This window comes from Callospermophilus lateralis, chromosome 8, assembly GCF_048772815.1.
Source record: "Callospermophilus lateralis isolate mCalLat2 chromosome 8, mCalLat2.hap1, whole genome shotgun sequence".
Classification (NCBI taxonomy): domain Eukaryota; kingdom Metazoa; phylum Chordata; class Mammalia; order Rodentia; family Sciuridae; genus Callospermophilus; species Callospermophilus lateralis.
The window spans coordinates 54,360,308-54,381,012 of record NC_135312.1 but is presented as its reverse complement, the minus strand read 5'-3'; the positions used below and the strand labels follow the sequence as shown (position 1 = coordinate 54,381,012).

At 35.5% G+C, this 20,705-nt stretch overlaps 1 protein-coding gene and 1 pseudogene across 1 annotated transcript in view; both read left to right on the top strand.

Annotated features, from left to right (window-relative positions):
• The first annotated feature begins 1,513 nt into the window (after window positions 1-1,513).
• The window catches only part of Gc (GC vitamin D binding protein), a 43,547-nt gene continuing 24,355 nt past the window's right edge, over window positions 1,514-20,705 (top strand). Inside the window, exons 1-2 of the mRNA XM_076864035.1 lie at window positions 1,514-1,587; window positions 7,408-7,511. Coding sequence (XP_076720150.1) covers window positions 1,514-1,587; window positions 7,408-7,511 — 178 coding nt within the window. The remainder of the gene's footprint in view (window positions 1,588-7,407; window positions 7,512-20,705) is intronic.
• Window positions 18,340-18,998, top strand: LOC143406379 (rab-like protein 2A pseudogene; annotated as a pseudogene).

Below are 20,705 nucleotides of genomic sequence, written 5' to 3'. Positions count from 1 at the left end.
ATACTAATTTTTATTCAGCATGTTCTGTTAGACTGATGAAATAATATAGTAAAAATTATGATATTCTGAAGAATGTCAAAAAATTCAGGGTCTCTGAAACCTATACTGTTACAAAGAACAGGGGAGTTAATATAACCCTGGGATGGGGCAGAAATTGTTCAGTGAATCCAGGAGATAGGGTCATCTTTAAACTCTGCCATGGAAGGTTTCTGAACTTCACAGAATGACATGAATTGGTAAAGTTTCTAAAGCACTTCACAAAACCCAGCCAAAGCCACAATTAACACTGACACAATAGTGTATGACACTACTGTATGCTGAGGGTTACCACCACCCTTTGGCCTTCCACTGCAGTGGGATTTGATCACTGTGTGGATTACCACTTGCAGGGTGCTGTCTTGAGGTCTATTAAAAATATATGACTAGATCTACTTCTAGTGTCCTGCCTGGTATTTTCCTAGAAGCAAAGCCTAAGGCATAGCTGATGTGTACTTTTTATTTGGTGACATGCTCACACTCTATGATACTTTCCTTAGAAGGATGATTGGGAACACCCAAATTCTCTACTTGTGGTAGAAAAGAATTGTATTAATCACCAACTCTTGTCCCCACTGTCTGTGTGCTTCTTATAGGTGTTATCTTCCTCATCATTCTAACTTGGAATGTGTACAAGTTCCAACAGCAATGTTTGGGGGTGGGAGGAGGAAGGCAGGATGATAGAATATGAGGAAAGGCAAGAGCAGTCTCCAGAGTAAGCTGGGTACTTATAAGGAAAGAAGTCTGAAAATCCTAGATATTATTAATCATAAAGACCCAGACTCCTTTGAATACATAATAAAGTCAGTCTATAAACTACCATGAAGCCATAAGTCTTTATTATAGTAAGCATCAAAAAAAATGAATGAGGGAACAAGTAAAAGATGAGAAATGACACGTTCAATTGAATTCTTAATGGAATAAAATTTAAATACATGTCATCTTACTAAATATGTAGATATATGTCTCCTCACATCAACTAATAGTGAACTAAAATATTTTGTCATGCTTTATAAAACACACATTGTACAGGCAATCAATTTCAGTCATGTCTCGATAATAGACAACCGAGATAAGATAGATTCATTTCGGCAACTTTAATAAACCAGAACAAATATGGGAGATTTAAATCATGAATCAGTTGTTTAGGCAAAGTGAACATGAAAAATATATTTGAAAGGAAGCAGAGTTGGAGGTAGACTCAAAAAATGTATTCAGCCAGCAAACCATGAACTGAGATCCCTGAAACCATGAGCCAAAATAAACTTTCCCTCTTCTACGTTGCTCTTGTCAGGTATTTTGGTCACAGTGATACAAAGCTGACTAACAGAAAATGGTACCAGGAAGTAGAGCTGTTGATGTGACTACCTGTTGCTGTTCAGAAGCCTCTAAGAGTTTGGAAAATTTTGGAAATGCATTCAAGAGAAGCTTTAGAATGTTGTAATGTTGAAATGCAGAATGTTGTAAGTAGAACTTAATGGGTGATTCTGGTGGGAACTCAGAAGACCAGAATGCCAATAGTGATGCAGACAGTAAAGACTATGCTCAAAGGTATCAGAGGAAAATGAAACTCTATTGGGAATTCAACTAGAGACTATTCATGTTACACTCTGGCAAAGAACTTGGCTACGTTTTATCCATATCCTGGTATTTTGTATGAGGCTAACTTTAAAGGTGACAGGCTAATTAATTTGGTGGAGAAATTTCAATGTAATACAGAATTCAGACATGAAATGAGTATTGCTGACTGTTTTTTAGCCAGGTTTACTGTGGGAATCAGGAATGGAAGGCAGAGAGAAAAAATTTGAAAACTTACAGTTTGGCCAGAGATTAAGTACATGTATGATTGGGGCTAAGGAAGGCATGGTTGCTGAAGAGATTTCTGCCACTAAAGAGAAGCTAATTTGTAGCTACAATAGAAAAGATGTCTACTGGGTATCTCAAGCATCATCAAGACCAGAGTCATCACAGTTTCAAGGGTACAAAAGTAAAAACTCATTTAAGAGAATTATGGGCTCTCTGTTTATTCAGGGGTGCCCAAAAAGGAAATTGTTTCCCCAGGATTCATTTCACTGTAATTAAGCTGTCCAGGCACTCAGAGACCATTACTGCTATGGCCCAAAAGGACCTGGATACTGCTCAAGCTAATGGTACAACGTGACATTGTCCACACCATGTTTCCTCTGCATGAATGCAAGATGCTAGAGTTAAAGGATAAAGTTTTCTTTGAGACTTCAAAGGAAGACCTGGGAGGTCATGGTAACATGTGGCCAAGCTCTAATCCTTTTAGGCTAAGCAGGTGCTGTTTGACACTCTAAGAATGAAGCTGAAGCTGGAATGGAGACCCCAGAGATTAATAGATGCCAGTAATGTGGAATGTCTGCTGAGGAAGATGGAAAATGGCTGGCTATGGACAAAGGAAGCCTAAGAGAAGGCCACATGGGCTTCTGTCAGAAAGGCTATAGGAGAAGGGCTGCCCAAAACCATTGGAGCTCAGATATCATGGCCATGTTCCCCAGATGGTGGGCATGGAGCTAAAGGACTTGTTTGCCCAGCTGGATTTTGGTCTCGCTTTGGTTCCATTCTTTCTTTCTATACCCTCATTTCCCCTTTTGTAATGGAAATACTTACTCTGCCATTACATGTTGAAAGTATATAACTTACTTTTGGTTTGTACAGAGGTTCACAACCAAGAGTTTCCCTGGACTCTCAGAGGAGACTTTGGACTTGGACTTTGGGGCATTGCTGGAACTGTTCAAACTATGAGGACTCTTGGAGATGGGCTAAATACATTTTGCATTGTGAAATGGACATGAGCTTTGGGAGACCAGTGAGAGAAAATCATGGTTTGGATATGAGGTATCCCCCCAAAGCTCCTGTGTTGATTCAAGAATACTCAGAGAAAAATTATTAGATTATGATAGCTATAATACAGTTTGTGGATTAATCCATTTGATGGATTAATAATTTGAAAGGACTACTATACTGGGTGGTAACTGTAGACTGGAGGGGCATGACTGGAGTGGGTCACTGGGACCATGCCCTTGGAGATTATGTCCTTTCCCCTTGGCTTCTCCCTTTCTCTCTCTGCTCCTGGCTGCAGTTTTGCTCCACCATGCTCTTCTGCCATGATATTCTGCCTCACCTTGGGTCTAGAGCAATGAAATCAGCCAACCATGGACTGAGACCTCTAAAATTGTAAGCCAAAATAACTTTTCCTCCTCTAGGCTATTCTCATCAGTTTTTTCAGTCAAGATGATACAAAGCTAACTAACACACATATTAAACAAAATTAGCCAGACACAGAAAGACAAGTATTGCATGTTCTCTCTCACATGTGGAAACTAAAGCATAAATAAATGCAGTTGAGCTGAAAGAAGAAGACTGATTGGTAGGTACTAGGAAGAATACAGGGTAGGGGCAAAGTTAGAACATGGGATAGACATAATCAATCACAGTGTATGTATATATGGAACTATCATAGTAATCTCACTGATCTGTAAAATAAATAATAAATATAAAATAAAAAGAATACCTGAAATCTTCACTGTTCTGTGTTCTTCTCTATATGTCAGCATTATGGGTAGTACTTTAAACTTTGCAACTGTTAGGATAGCTATCTAAAATATCAATGGTATCAAGTATTGGGGTGAGGATATAGAGACAGAAAACCCTTGAATAGTGCCGGTGGGAATGTAAATTAGTAAATCTATTAACAAAAATTGTATAGCTGTTTCTCAGAAAACTAAAGGTAGAATCACCATTTGATTCAACAACTCCACCTCTGGTTATATATCCAAAGAAATTGACATATTGGAAAGATATGTGCACTGCTATATTCATTGCAGCATTATTCATAGTAACCAAGATATGGAAACAACTTAAATAGCCACAAATAGATGAATGGATAACGAAAATGTGTTTTATATATACACATCAGAATACTATATGACCTTAAAAAGAAGGAAATTCTATCACTTGCAACAGCATGGATACCTAGAAAAATTGTGTTAAGGAAAACAAGTCAGGTACAAAAAGGCAAATATGATTTGATCTCAGTTATATGTAGAATCTAAAAAACATGCCAATCTCAAGGAAACAGAGTAGAAAAGTCATTAGTGGATGATGAGGATGGGGAGAAAAGGAGACATAGGGAAAGTCTGGAGGTATTATTAAAAGGTTATAAAATTTCAGGTAAATTTGAGGAATACGTTGAGTGATCTAGTGCACTGCACAATGACCACAGTTGATAATAATGCATTGTGTGTTTCAAAATGGCTCAAATGATAACTTGGTAAGGTAACACATTTTAAAAGGAAGGAAAATTACCTCAAGCCATTAACATCCATTTTATTATGTCATGTAGCAGGGAAAGATATTGATAATGCATTTAATAATATAAAGAGAATCTAGCTAAATACAACTTTCAATTAAATGAGGTCCATCTGAAAACAGTCATTTCTACTGCAGAACTGTAACAGAAGAGTTTTAAAGCAGCATGTAGCAGCATAAAAAAATAAAAAGAGACTGCTTTGGTAAAGAGTGTAAAACCTAAGAGCTACTAAAAGGGACAAACAATTCCTGTACAATTCCATGCTTTACATGCTTAAAGAATAATTTTTCTTAAGTATATACTTCTTTAAGAAATTTCCAAGTACCACTAACTGCTGCTGTAACAAACACTGCCAGGTTTGATTTGGTCATTTTACCTATTTCTCGAACTTACTAGATTAATCATTGTCACATGAGGCTTCTCGTTTATGCCAATTATGATTAATCATTTCTGCCCAGTTTTAGACAGTAAGCAATCAAAATCTGAAAGATAAAGAAAAGTCACATAAGTAAGACTGAAAATTAGACAAGTGAGTGCCAATTTTCAGTTAGAAAAAGACAAACAAAGCCAAGAGAATGCATTTGGCCGCTTGTGTGGAGATTTCTCAAGAGGTACCTAAATTAGATGTTGCAATTCTTGCAACATGTAGTTTATAATTAAACAAAAGTGGTGTTATTGCAAAAGCAGAGATAAAGTTACACATTTTAAAAATAAAAGAATGAGCAGGTCTTAAACTAATGAAAATTCATGAGAAATAATCTAAATGTATTTTTGAATGAACTAATCATCATAAAATGATTGAAATACCATTTTTAAAAGATGCAAAAGTATATTTAATATTATCTTTAAATAAAACACTAATATATTAATAGTTCAATGGGTTTCTGGAGTTCTCAGTACTTTTTAACCTTTTTGTACTCACCTAGAATGTATTCCCAAATAATTTCCAATAAAAGTAACATACATTTTTAATTGAATTGAAAAAAAAAACCTAGGAGTCAACCCAAAGGGAAAATTTAAAGATTTAGTCAAAACAATAATATAATCCTTTAATAGCATAAAATTGTTTATTCTCCCCATTAGTGTTGCAGAATCTTCTAAGCTTTACCATGTGGATTTCAATTGACTTTACAGAAATATTTCTTTAATCTTGCATTAGTACATTCTCCAACTAGCTGTACTCTATTTTATGAACCTAACGCTCATATCTTTTCTTTTCTTTTTTTATTAGAGCTTTATGGTTATACATAGTTGTTGGATTCATCCTGACAAACTCCAAACTCACACATGCATGGAAATCAGTTTCAGTCCATGATCTCCCTGTTCCTTCCCTCTTTTCCCTCCCAGTGTCCCTCCCCTCTCCCATTCTCCTTCCATTGTTTTATTAGACTTCCTTTCACTCATCAATGAATTTATATTTTATTGGTTCTTTATATTATCTTGTCCTTCCCTCACCCTTTCCTTTATTTTACTCTAGTTTCTGCATATGAGACAAAATATTTGACCTTTGCGATTCTGAGTCAGGCTAATTTCACTGAGAATGATATTCTCTATTTCCATCCATTTACTAGCAAATGTCATAATTTCAATCTTTCTAATGGCAGAGTAGAACTCCACTGTCTATGCATACCACAATTTCTTAATCCATTCACCTATTGACAGGCATCTGGTTGATGTATTTTGTATATAGTTGGAGGATCTGACTAAAAAATGTAAGTGGTTCCTATCATTAATTGAGATTTGGGGGAACTCTGCCTATATAGTTAATCCTCAGTTAATGAACTGATAATGGAATTCTAAATCACTTATCTGTGAGACCCAGGATACAGGACTGGATTTAAAATCTTCTACCAAGTTCCAAACTTCAATAGTTCCATTGACCTCCCCAATGGTTATAAACTTAGAGATGCAGAGGAGAAAATTGTAATAACAAGAATAAAGGTTAATATGTAAAATTAATGCGCATTACCATATGTTAGGTATTATGGAAAATTCTGCACAAGGATTATCCTAATCTCAAGCAATTATGTGATAGAGGGTACTATGAATCACCACAATGCATGTAAGGAGAATAAGGCTTAGGGAGGTAAAATAAATTTCCCAAGATTAAATAGCAATAAGATCTGGGTAAAGATTTGGTTCCAAAAACCTGTGTATCTAACCTGAACCTAAGCCCTTCCTGACAAGAGGACTAGGGGTTGACCCCATTCCCATAAATGATCACTATCTGTGTCTCTCTGTGCCAGTTACAAAATTTTCCTGGGAGTCAATTCTCTCTTCTATGAAATAAAATTATTGGATTCCATGACCTGTAATACCACTATGAACTCCTAAGTTATATTATCATAAACATATCAGTTGTGAAATATTAGAAAGAACTATCTAGAGGAAATCTACTAATTCATTGATTTGGGACAAGTTACTTACCCTCTTTAGTTATTTTCCTCACTTCGTATGTATACCAGTGCTTCAAAAAGTATGTAATTAACATATAAAGTGCTATACCATCATTTCAAAATTGTTTTACAGCATTGAAATTAGGGATTTAAGGAATTGTACTAAATTGTCTTCTCATTCTTTCTTTCCCTTTTTATTTACAACCTTAGAACTGTGGTATTTGAAGGCAATGATTATTTGTAGTAGATTTAAATAGAGTGAAATAGAAATCACACTTCCAATTTTCCATTAATACATGAGAAAGGTGGAAATGCGCAAAGAAGATAAATAGCACTATGAAGAGGGAAAAAAATGTGTCCCTTACTAATACTGTAAACCAATTCTAGTGAAAAACAACAGTGGAAAATAATCTATATACCTTGGCTCTTTTCAATTTGGACAAGTTAATGATTAAAATCTCCCAGATTTTCCACTACATTATGCCCAGAGTGTCTATTTGCCTGGATTGATGATAATTTTATGTCTTTTGGGCCAAGGATAACTGTCCCTTGCTTCTGTGTAGAGATTAATAATTGATTAGCTCATAGTCAGAAGTCTTAGTAAAGGGAACAGGTAACTTTTGGCTATTGTCTTTTACATAGAAGCCTACCAGGGACAGGAGGTGCTGCAGGACTCCCAGGTGGGAAAATGAAGAGAGTCTTGGTTTTCCTGCTTGCTGTAGCATTTGGACATGCTCTTGAAAGAGGTAAAATTTCTCTTGTTGTGATTAATAAGTATGACGAGTTAAATTTTCTATTACCCCTTTAATAATTATACAAAAGGTGAGAAACAGAAGAATTGGTGAACATGTTGGGGGAGAGAAGAACCAATTAATGAGGGATTTATGCGAGTTCAACTATGCCATATACTATTGAATTGGAATAGCAAAAAAAAGAAAAAATAAGAGTCTCATGAAAGAAAGAAAAATGAAATTATATAATTTATTAACTATCCCTTCACTCTTTTTGATAAATAAGATCTGAAGAGAATGGTTTGAAATTAGAAATGTGTTAACTGTTAAAAGATAATGCAACTGGAGACAGATTCATGACTAGGCATTTCAGACCTCAATATTGATCCCTATTGACAGCATAATATACTATGTCAATAATGCATAAAGTCAGCTAAGAGATTTCTTTGATCCTCCTCAAAGAATCATATACATGCAGTATTTGAAAATGCATTACTATTTTTCAAATACCTCCCACATAAAAATTTTCTGACTATGAAAGAGAACCATAAACAAGATAATTGAAATGTTTTTCATTGAAATCTTTCAATAGTGTCTTCATTTTCAAGCAATCTTTAAAATATTTTGTTAATGATGCAAACATAGATTGTGTGATGTACACAACTTCTTGATTTTCACAGCTTGGGAAACTTCCATATCAGTTTCAACTTACTTTTCTTTCTAGATTTTAATATTTATAAGAAAATTTGAATTCATCCTGCTTTGTAAAATAAAAATTTCATTTAGTCTTTCAGTTAACAGCCTCACCCAAGTCATATATTCATATTAATTTTAGTAATTTATTTAACCAGTGGAATAAAAGGTGTTTCACCAGAAATTATCATTTTTTACCTGTAATATGTATAATCTCTATTTGATTCTTATGCTCACTTTTCCTTGATGTTGCAACTTTCATACAAATTATTTTGAATTTTGTCATATTCATCTACAGATCCTTAAGTAAGTTATAAGTACGTAGGTGATAAAAACAGAATATAATATAAGAAGGTAAAATAAATTGTGTGGGTAATTTCCAAGGAACTCTGAAGACTTCTTCCTTTGCCCCAGAGTTCCCTGGGGAAGATTTGAGCCTGAAAAATCCTGCAGAGGCTGGTTCAGATCAGAATGTATGAACACAATGGTCCAGTAATGGGACAAGTCTTGGAAATACACATGAAGACTAAACCTGGTATGTGAGTTACCATCTTGGACTGCTGACTCAGTATGTGTGCATAGGCTTCATATCAGAATTACAAGTTCTTTGGGTATTTACAGAACATTCTGCAATCTCTATTTTGACATTCTCAGCAGACCTAGTCCCAGATGAGATGGATACTCAACTAAGTTCCATTAACTATCTGAACTTCAGTCTTACCAAGGTCAGATGATATTCTGAGACACATAAAATACATTTGTAAGTAACAAATACAAAGTATTTAGGAGAAGTTCTACTCACCAGTTCTCTGAGTTGACCCAAAGACAAGGTCAGTGATGTACCTGGAAGTTATATGTACTCTTTCCTAGCAGGAAGTTACAAAGTGGACAGATAAAGAGGTTCAGCAGACTCCTGGGTTCCAAGCAGCCTTATAGGGTGAGATCAGTTTGAGTTGCAGTTTTTCTCTGCCTGTTACCATTCTAGAGAGCTGATATCTCATGGGTGTTCCTTTGAATTTCTCATAGCCCATATGGCTTAAGTATCAGATCCCAGTGAAATTGGAATATAATACCTAGTACATATCTTGGGGAAACTGGCATTTTCTACCTAAATGATACTGGCAAAAGGTCATTATTAATTTATTTGTCCAAAAGCCTCTATTTAACCTTACTAAGATAAATGGAGTGCTATTGAGCACTTAATACAATCTAAATCACAAAGCTTAGTACAAAATATCACTGAATGCTTAATACTTATGAAATGTCCCATTTAAATTACAGTTTTTATACATGGCTGATAATGAACTCCTAGTTTCTCAATGGGATTTAGAAAGAAACTTAGAAAATTGTATCCCACTCAGGAAATACGAATCTTGCTGGTACTTTAATATACCAGATAATTGCTATATAATTGTTTAGGCCTTTTTAAAATTTTTTGAGTTTTTAACATAAAGAAATGATAAATGTTGGAGGAGATGGATATGTTTAATTTGATTTAAACATTGTACAATATATATATGTATCAACACCATACCCCACTAGAAAAATTAAAATAAGGTAAAAAAATTCACAAATCTAGTTTTTGTAATTATAAGAAGAATGATTATTAATCTTTAAAGGAATGTCTACCTAAACCCTATCATGCCATGTTTAGTCTGCTGCAATTAAAAGACATTTAAATGGTTCAGGGGTTCTGCTTGACAAAAATCAGGCATGATAATAGAAATATAAATGACTCCTTGCCACTAGATTGCATAATTTATTTTCAGGTTATATAGGTATAACTTTAACAACTATTTAGCTACACACAAATTAATAGGAAACAGTGAAAGAAAATTATTTGTGTGCATTATTTTCTTTTTCTTTTTTTTTTACAAAAACAAATAAATTTAGTGAGCTCAATATGTAATATGATAGTGATAAGTGCTACAGGAAAAAAAAAGCAAGGAAGACAGAGAATAGATTTGTCTTTTTTCTCCCTCCATTCAATTTTTTTTGATATATCATATTTCACACTTTGATTCAAGTGGGATATGAACTCCCATTTTTACCCTGTATACAGATTGCAGAATCACATCAGTTACACATCCATTGATTTACATATTGCCATACTAGTGTCTGTTGTATTCTGCTGCCTGTGTGCATTATTTTCTAAAGATTTTTTAAAGTTATTTTTGATTGATAAATCCATTAATGGAGCATAATGTGACTTTGTTTGTTTGTTTAGTACCAGAAATTGAACCCAGGAGTGCTTAACTACTGAGCCACATTCCTGGCCCTTTTTATTTTTTATTGTGAGACAGGGTCTCACTAAATTCCTTAGACCCTCACTAAGTTACTGAGATTGGCCTTGAACTTGTAATTCTCCTGCCTCAGCATCCTGAGTCACTGGGATCACAGGTGTGTACCACCCCACCCAGCTAAAATGGGATATTTTTTAGGCATGTGCATATACACAATGTAGAAAAATTACATCAAGGCAATGAATACATGCATCATCTCACTTGCTTATCACTTTTTATGCTGAGACATTTGCAATTTACTCTGTTATTTTTAAACATATAATACATTGTTGAGTATAGGTACCCTACTTCCCAAAATATCTCAAAACTTATTCCTCTTATCTAACTGAAACTTTGCACCTTTTGACCAATAATTTTCCATTCCTTCCTGCCCGCCCCCACCATTCTACAGTAGTTACTGTCCACTAGTAACCATCATTCTACTCTTCTATGACCTTGGTTTTTTTAGATTCCACATATAAGATCATGCATTTTTCTTACTGTTCCTGGCTTACTGTAACTGTCTGTTTAGCACAGTGTCTTCCAGGATCATCTACATTATTGTAAATGCCAGAATTACCTTCATTCAGAGAGCTGAACAGTATTCCATTGTATATGCTTAATACATTTTCTTTATCCATTCATCCACTGTGGATGCTGAGGTTATTTTCATATCTTAGCTATTGTGAATAATATTACAGTGAACGTGGGAATACAGAAATCCTTTCAATATATTGATGACAGTTTCTTTCAATTTATACCACAAATGTTAATACTGGATCATATGACAGTTCTATTTTTTATTTATTTTTTTTGAGAGAGAAAGAGAGAGAGAGAGAGAGAGAGAGAGAGAGAGAGAGAGAATTTTTTTAATATTTATTTTTTAGTTTTCGGTGGACACAACATCTTTATTTTTTTTTAATTTTTATGTGGTGCTGAGGATCAAACCCAGTGCCCCATGCATGCCAGGTGAGCGAGGTACTGCTTGAGCCATATCCCCAGCCCAGTTCTATATTTTTTTTTTGAGAAACCTCCATACTATTTTCCATAATAGCTGTTTTAATTTACATTCTCACCAACAAATTACCAAGGTTCCCTTTTCTGTGTATTTTCCCAAACACTTCTCCTTCATATTTTTGATAATAGCCATTCAAACAAATAAAGGTGATATCTCATTGTAGTTTTCGTTTGCATTTCCCTGATGATTAGTGGTATTGAGAACATTTTTCTTATGCCTATTAGTCAAATATACCTATTCTTTTGAGAAGTATTTATTCAAGTCATTTGCCCATTTTTTAATTTGGGGTGTGTGTGTGTTTTATTGAGTTTCATTCTTATTTAGAATTTTTTTGGTTGTTTTGATTGAACCCAAGGGCACTTCAACACTGAGCCACATCCCCAGCCATTTTTTGTATTTTATTTAGAGACAGGGTCTCACTGAGTTGCTTAGGCCTCACTATGTTGCCTCAGCCTCCTTAGCCACTGGGATTACAGGGCTTACCCCATAGCACCCAGATTATATTGGGGTTATTAACCTCTTATCAGATATATGGTTTGCAAATATTTTCTCCCACACTGTAGGTTGTTGCTTTCTTTCCGTTTACTGTACAGAAGATTTTTAATATAATGTAATTGTCTGTTTTTTGCTTTTGTTGCCTGTGCCTTTGAAGTCACATGAAAATAATCATTGCCTAGACAATGTTGTATAATTTTCCCTTGCTCTTTCTTTTATAAGTTAAGCAGTTTCAGGCCTTACACTTAACTCTTTAATTCATTTTGAATTAATATTTTCTGAAGTTTTAATTGAGCTAGATAGTGTATGGCTAGCCATAAAAACAGAATCACCACCAATTCCTATTTATATCACCTCATCACAGGAGTACAATACAGAAATACAACTTTGTCCTCCCTTATTGAATGACAATTTCTTAAGATTTTATAATACATCCTTGATATAGCTTTTAAAAAACTACACGTTGTGTCTAAAACTGTACCAGGCATCAAGAACCTCTAAATTAAATATGACCTTTTACCAGAAAGAACTTGAATAAAAAATAAGAAGTTTTGCTTAAGGGAAACATAATTAGTATTGACTTTCTTTACAAGATCTATCAGTAAATGCCTAGCAAGTATTACTTCATGTCCCTGTCTCTACTGAGACCCAAGAACTTGACTGAGACTTTCAGTCAAACTACTTGCCTTTCCCTATACCAAATCCTTTAAGTTTTTTTTTTCTTTTAATGAGGTGGGGTGGTAATAAAGAGTAACCATCATTATGATTGCTATATGTATAATATAGGTGACTGTATGACCAATATGATTCTGCAATCTGTACAATCAGAAAAATGAGAAATCATACCCCAATTGATTCAAATGTATGAATTGCCAAGATCATTGTAATGTCACGTGTAGCTAATAAAAAATAAAATAAAAGAGTAACCATCAACTTTTCCAGTACTGGTAGTTCATAAATTAAAAGTTCAGAAAAGCATGAATAATGACTCTTGAACACCATGAATAGAATAGTGAGAAATTCCAATAGAATAATTCTCTAACTCAAAGACAAAACATGTTCAAAAAGTTAAGGTTGATTATTTAAAAGTTAAAACACATTTTTCATAAAATTAATTGTACACAAAGATTAAGTTATTAAAGTGCTCAGTGATTGAATGCCTCTGAGTTCAATTCCCAGTACCTCCCATAAAAAAATTTAAAAAAAAAAAGTGAAAGCACCCAAGATACCTATTATTTTTTTTTTTTTTGGTACTACAACTTCAGGATGAAAGTTCCATAAAGGCAGAGATATGTTTCTCCTGGTCTCCATTATATACGCAGGTTTAATACTGAACCCAATTTTTGCTGTGCTGTACATTGGAGGTGAACTGTGATAACGACAAACTTAAAACTGTTTTTGTCAGGATTAAAGGAAAATGTGTGTCAAATATGCAGACTGGTACTCACCAAATTATTGATGCTCAAATGTTAACTGTAATTATATTATTATTTACCTTTATAAGGAACAAGAATTCCTAATCCAAAAATCTGAGCATTTTAGATTCATATTTTCAGATTAGGTATACTCAAATGGCAAAGTCTATATAAATATTCTAAAATTTAAAACACCTTGAAATCTAAAACACATCTGGTCTCAGATAAGAGATACTCAAAAAGTGCTGCTTTACAATCTAAGTACAGCAATGCATTTTAAGTTTCCAAGTCAAGATGCAGCAGAGATTGCGTTCACCCATCCCAATGCAAGAGAGAAAATTCCTCTCCTATCTGTACTCCTGCAAAAGAAATTGTAAATGAGGTTACATAATTGATGAAGAGAAGGAGAGTTAGGACACATATATGAAAAAAATGCTTCTTTGGGGACTTTAATGAGTATCTAAAAGGCAGGATGCTACTTGGTACAAACCCAAGGATGTTAGTTTGAATGAGTCTGTGAGGCTGCTTCTGTTGCAGCTGTAGTTTGGGGGTCACTAACTCATTGACCTTAAGTCTCCTACTGTTTTCAAATTTTCAAAATCTAAAATGAAGTTCAGTTTTTTCCACTGATATAATCCTAAAAGGTAATTTAATTTCCTCTAGATTAGTGAATCTATAAATGTTATATAGGTCTTAAATTTAATCTCAAAAGATTAAATTTCTTTCCACTGAGTCAAACTCAAAAACCTGCACACCTGCTTGTAGCCATCAGTATTAATATGAAACCTCAAATCGATGCTCAACATAAAAATGTCAATGGAGATTTAAAAACTGAAAATTGTAATAAAAAGTGTTAATTCAATTCCCTATTCTTCATTGACAATATTTCTAGTGATATATCAGTCTCCAATAACCAGGGAAGATTTTAAACCAGACCAATGTTTAATTTGTCAAGTAAAATTATTACTCTGAAATCAATAGTATCTAGCCTGATTAGTTTGAATAACAGTGCAAGCTATATTCTTAATAGGTAAATATTCTTTAAAATAAACACTAACATATGTACCTACCTTTTCTAAAAGAGATGAGCATGTCAATGCAGAATAGAAATGCCAAAAAAATGAAATTGCAAAAAGATAGAATACATAACAGAACTTCAAAATCCTGTGATTCTCCAGAACACAAAAGGAAAATAGCAACTTGAGACAATGTGTTAGTCAGCTTTGCATTCTTGTGACCAAAATACGGGACAAGAACAACTTAAAAGAGTGAAAGGATAAATTTGTTCGTGGTTTCAGAGGCTTAGCCTATAGTTTGCAGAATCCATTGCTCTGGGCCCAAGGTGAGGCAGAAACTCATGGCAGAAGAACATGGCAAAAGGAAGCTTCTCCATTTGTGGGGTCTGGAAGCAGAGCTGAAAAGGAAAAAAGGGCACAGGGAAGATGCACCCTTCCAGGATACGCCCCACTGAGCTACCTCCTCTAGCAACATTCCACCTACCTATAATTACTGCTTAGTAAGTCAATTCAAACTAGGATAGACTGATCGGGTTATGGCTCTCACAATCCAATCATTTCATCTCTGAACATTCCTGGATTAACACAGGAGCTTTGGGGGGACACCTCATATCCAAAATATATCTGTTTCTAGCATCCTGTATAAGTATCAACTCAAGTCAATGTTATTTAGGATCCATTTATTGCACCTGATATACAAAAGGCTTTCCTAGAAGACCAGATTAGGTATTAGTGAAAGATTATAATAGTGAATGCAGGGCATGGTGGCACATAACCTGTAATCCCAGCAGTTTGGGAGGCTGAGGCAGGAGGATCACAAGTTAAAAGCTAGCCTCAGCAAAAGCGAGGTGCTAAGCAATTCAGTGAGACCCTGTCTCTAAATAAAAATATACAAAATAGGGCTAGGGATGTGGCTCAGTGGTTGAGTGCCCCTGAGTTCAATCCCTGGTACCTCCCCCCAAAAAAAGAGTGAAAGCACTCAAGATACCTTTTTTTTTCCTTCCGGTACCACGTCTTTAGGATAAAAATTCCATAAGGGCAGAGGTATGTCTCTCTTGGTCTCCATTATATATGCAGATTCAATAGTGAACCCAACACCTGGCTCAGAGCAAGTCCTCAAAAATCATCTATTCCACATATGGGTGAATGCTGTCTGGTTTGTTGGGAAAGGTAAAGTGCATGAAGCAATAAATATTTCCCCAGAGTAAATCAAATTTGTTTTCAAAAGTCCAGAATTAGATATGACTTACCAGAATATTTCACAATACAGATAAAAATTGTTATGATGTTACAAAAAGTAAAACTTTGTGTTAATGAAATTTGTAAACATTTAATTAAATACTGAGTCATGGTAAAAAATGATTTCACAAGAGTCACTAAGATCATGCCAATATTTATTGGTACCATATCAAGATCCAAATCATTTTCTTTATGACTAAATTGTAAAGGACAGAGTATGTCATTTACAATTCACTTGAGACATATTTTAACTATATGAATCAGAGTGAGGTAACTGGTGTAGAAAACATTTACTAAGCAGTATTCAATTGCTGTGGAGAGTCAATATGCAATATTCACATTACAAATTAAGTTCAGTATTTATTTACTGGGTTTTATTGATGTTGCTTTGTTTTTGTTTTGTTTTGTTGTTTTGTTTTTGTTTTTTTTTTGCAAAATGAGAGCATGATTAACATATTTCCCTAGCCTTGTAAGCGAAATATCTTCTCTTTGGATAAATGAATAAAAGGAATTTTTATCAGAAATATGTTTGAGGGATAGTTCATCTGAAATATCAAGATTCAATAGCTTATTTTATGAGCCATTTTTCAATAAGAGCAGTTTATCCTTATATTTGAATTCTGAACTTTCTCATGGCCTCCCTTTTGAGCCTTCCTTCCTTGCTTCCTCTCATGTCCAAGGCTGAATGTTCAGCAAAAATGGTTCTCAAACCACTTTAAGCCTTCTGCAGTCCATCTGATTTCTCACTTTTCTCCCATCAATATGCATTCTAACTAAAGCTGTGCATATGGATATGAATTCTAAAGCACTTGTATGCAAACAAGCAGATGATTTAATTAAAACTACTTAATGAGATAATCTATAGTGCTCATTTATACTCCTTTCTCAGGCACATTGCATTCTCATATCATATGTATGATACAAAAAAACTTCAGGAGAAATGAGAAATCTGAAATCAGAAGGCTAAAAATATTTTTCAAAGTGTTCATTGGCAATAACCCATTTGAATGCAGGGGTTCACTTTGAATGTAATTGAATTGTCCCAATACAAATACCCACAAAAATAATCTCTTCAGTTTTATAGGGAGAGTTTATTAAGCAGTAATCTCATATGCATTAAAAGAAAAAATTCCATTAGAACCATATTTTATAGCTTAAAACACTATAAACTTTTGGGGGAAATTCATAAGTACTGATATATAATCCCTGGGAAATGATCTTAAGGATCATGAGGATACAATCTTCTATTAAATTCAAGAATCATCTTCTTTTTTTTTTTTTTTTTTTTTGGTACTGGGGATTGAACCCAGGGGAACTTAACCACTAAGCCACATTCCAGCCCTTAGCCCTTTCTTATATTTTATTTAGAGACAAGGTCTCACTTAGTTGCTGAGTGCCTTGCTATTCTGCTAAGGCTGGCTTTGAACTTTATTTTATCTAGTTATTTAAATTAATTTTTGTGGGGGGATTGAAAGCTTTTAATAAATCCAGTGACAAACTTTCTTCTTCAAAATGTTGCTATCATTTCAGCTACTCATTAGTCATATTTGTAACAAAGTTTTCTTACATTGACCTAAAAGCTGTTGCTCTGCAACTGCCGGCTATTTTTCCTATTTCTAGTTTAATAACAACATAAAATGTCTCTCCTGACATTCTAAAGTATAGCTCTTCATTAAACAAGGGTAGTTCTAACCTATATTATTTCTATGCTCTAATCTTTGGCCTTTTAGGATACCATCAATGATTAATGAAAAATGTCTGCCTTACCTTTTGAATTCATTACAATATCCAATCTTCTAAACTTATCAATTAATTTTTTTAGAGTACTAGATGCTAATGTTCTCAGACAAACAGGGGTTGGTTTTGAGTGGCCTTTGGATTCTATGGACCATTATCTCTATCAATCCTATTGCCTTGTCCTAGTTTCCAGAATAATGTCAGATTTGAACATGTGGGTCTTTTCTATCTTGCATGGAATATTTTTTAATGTGTGCTAAATTCCCCAAAACTGCAGAACTTAAAGTTTTCTTAAATAATAATAGCATAACCATAGCACTTAGGAAAGACTTAAATCATTATTCTAAGAGCCTGTTATTGTGTTTATTTCATTTTAAAAATTTAAAAATTATTGATGCTTTATAATTGTATATAATTCTGGGATTCTTTATGTCATATTTGTGCATACACATAACATAATTTAGTCAAACTCATTCCCCAGTACCTTCCCTTTCTCTCATCCCTCACTGATCCACCTACTCTCTTCTACTGAACTCTTCCCCTGCACTATTGTTAATTAGTGTAGTACATGACTCATTGTGGTATACTCCTACATGAACATAGCCTAATTTGGTAGATTTCATTCCCCAGTACTTTCCCATTCCCTGATCTCTTACTCCCTCTCCATCTATTTCTTCTACACTGTTAGTCTTCCTTCTATTTTTTGTGAGATCCCCCTTGGGATTTTGATGGTATCCATTGCAGTTGGTCACTAATTATAAAATGCTGCTTAACCACTGTAGGGATGTGACCCAGCAGGAAGCTGAGTGCTACACTGCATGCAATATGGGCCAGTGGGGCAGAGGGGCTGTGGGGCCAGAGTGCAGTAGCCTCCCTAGTGTCTCTAGCCCTCGCACTGGACCACAGCAACAAGACCATGTGGCCAAGCCTCTCTACAACTAAAAGCCAATGTCAGGGGACAGAACCAAATCCTATGAGCTTAACCAAGAGAAATTCCATGCTGATGACAACCTGAAGATCATCTGCTTGGGGCCCAAGGCAGTGGGCAAGCCTAAACTCATGGAGAGATTCCTCATGAATGGATTTCAACTACAGCAGCTGTCCACATAAGCCCTGACCCTGCATAAACACAGGGCCACATCGGACTGCAAGATCATCCTCATGGACTTTTTGCCAAGAACAGTTCCAAGGCATGCACGCCTTCTACTACCACAAGGCCCATGCCTGCATCATCGTGTTCAATATGCAGAGTAAAGTCACTTATAAAAACCTGAACTTCTGGTATACAGAGCTTGAGAAGTTCAGGCCAGAGATTCCATGCATTGTATGACCAGCAAAACTGATATAGACATACATGTGACCCTATAAAGCTTCAATTTTGCCAGGAAGTTCTCCATGCCTCTGTACTTTGTCTCAGCAGCTGATGTTCCCAACGTCCTGAAGCTCTTAAATGGTAGAACTCAATTAGCTGTGTCTTACAAACAGAATTCCAGGACTTCATGATCAAAGTTTTACAGGAGCCTGAGAAATTCAAGTTGGACAGGAAAGAGGAGAATGCGCCTGACCAATATCAATGTGGCAGGATCCAGAGCCAAACCTCCTCCTGATCAGAAGGCTGCCTCCAATGGCTGACTTGAGAGTGTTGGGGGAGGGGGCTTTTGGAATGCCCCTCCAGCTCTGAAAGGAGAACCTTCCAGGCCACCCCTGCTCAGCACCCCCCAACACCTCCACCCCATGATACAGGATGAGGTAGCAAGGCCCACAACTCTGGACAGGTGTGAGGTCCCCCAAACCTGCTTATGACAGAATTATGGAATGGTGTCCTTCACACCCCTCATCCCCACCCCCAGCTTGGCAGCAGAAAGAACCAGGAAACACATTTGTGTGTCTGTTCAGTAAATGGGCATTTAGGTGGTTGTTTTTTTTGGTTTGGAGGATTATTTTTCTTCCCCAAACGGACTTCAGGGACTATTCCTTGCATTTCTTCCAGGAGAATAATTGCTAATCGCTGATTTCTCCCCCACCCCATTGCAGAATGTGTAAGGCCTCTCTCTGTCTTTTTCCCCCTTTAGTCTCCTAGCTGATTTTTTAAAAGATGTTTTTGAGCAGACAGCTTATTCCAAGTTTTTGAGCATGTAAAAATTTCAGGAGCTCTTCTATGTCAGTCAAGATCACAGGAAGAAGTTGGTCATTAAAATTAAGTAAAAGCAGGTGACAAGTCTAACTGTACTTAGTGTTACAAATACACAGAACAAAGTAACAGTACTGTTCATAAAAAATGGGTCACAAAGCCTTGCCACAAGGACGACGATTTGGATTATAAGAAATCAGTTTTTAGAACTGCTGCTTTCAGGCCTCTGTCAGCTCAGGGGTTTTGCTTTCTTTCTCTAGGACATGTGGAACACTGTACCTCCTGGGGGTGATCAAGGACTTTGAAGAAAGAGCTGTCTTGCCACCTTTGTGCCCTGTCTGGTGTCTGGTTTGCCAATGTGCATTTATGATCATCTTGGGCATCAATGCATTGTGGTCCTTAATTTGTTTGGATTGTTTCTGTTTTTTCAGTAAAGATTGAATTACAAAAATACAGCTGAAGAAGGTGTATTTGTTTCTCAATTCTGACTATTGTCACCCTAAAAATATATTCTGGGTTGTCAATCTGAAAAATACGTAGTCGACAGGTTTTATCATAAATCTACTAATTCTACAAAGAATCTTTTACCACAACAAACACAAACAAAAACTCCTAGTTTGTACCCAATCATCACCATCTACACTCCCAACCACAAAGCAAAAATTTCTACCCAGGATTATTCAGAATTCCCAGAACTATAATTGTTCAACAAGCAAGGACATCTTGGGGATAAAATAAATGATAGTGGTTACCAGTATAATCTCTGAGATGACTTTCCCGATGTTTAAGCCAAGAGGATAAAGACTAAAAGTTAAAGACACTTAGAGACAGGTCATTCATATACTTAAAATTTTTCAAAGATGCTGCCTCAAAGGGTGTTGGGAATGTATTTGTATGAATGATGGATTAGGAAAGGAGAATGCTGACTTCCACGTGGCTGCCCTATGACATGTAGTAGGCATATTGAACAAGCAGGACTCATGATCAGTAAAGAACTCATCATTTCCCACTGTGGGAATGTTACTCCCTGGTAATAAGACCGTCATCTTGAATGGACTGATCAGATGTCATGAGTTTTCTGATCATTCCCACTAACAAAAAGGTCCTTCAGTTTTACTTCAGGAAGTAACCGCCTCATTGGCTGCTCCAGTCCTGTGGTAGAAATGGTAGAAGTGGACTTTTG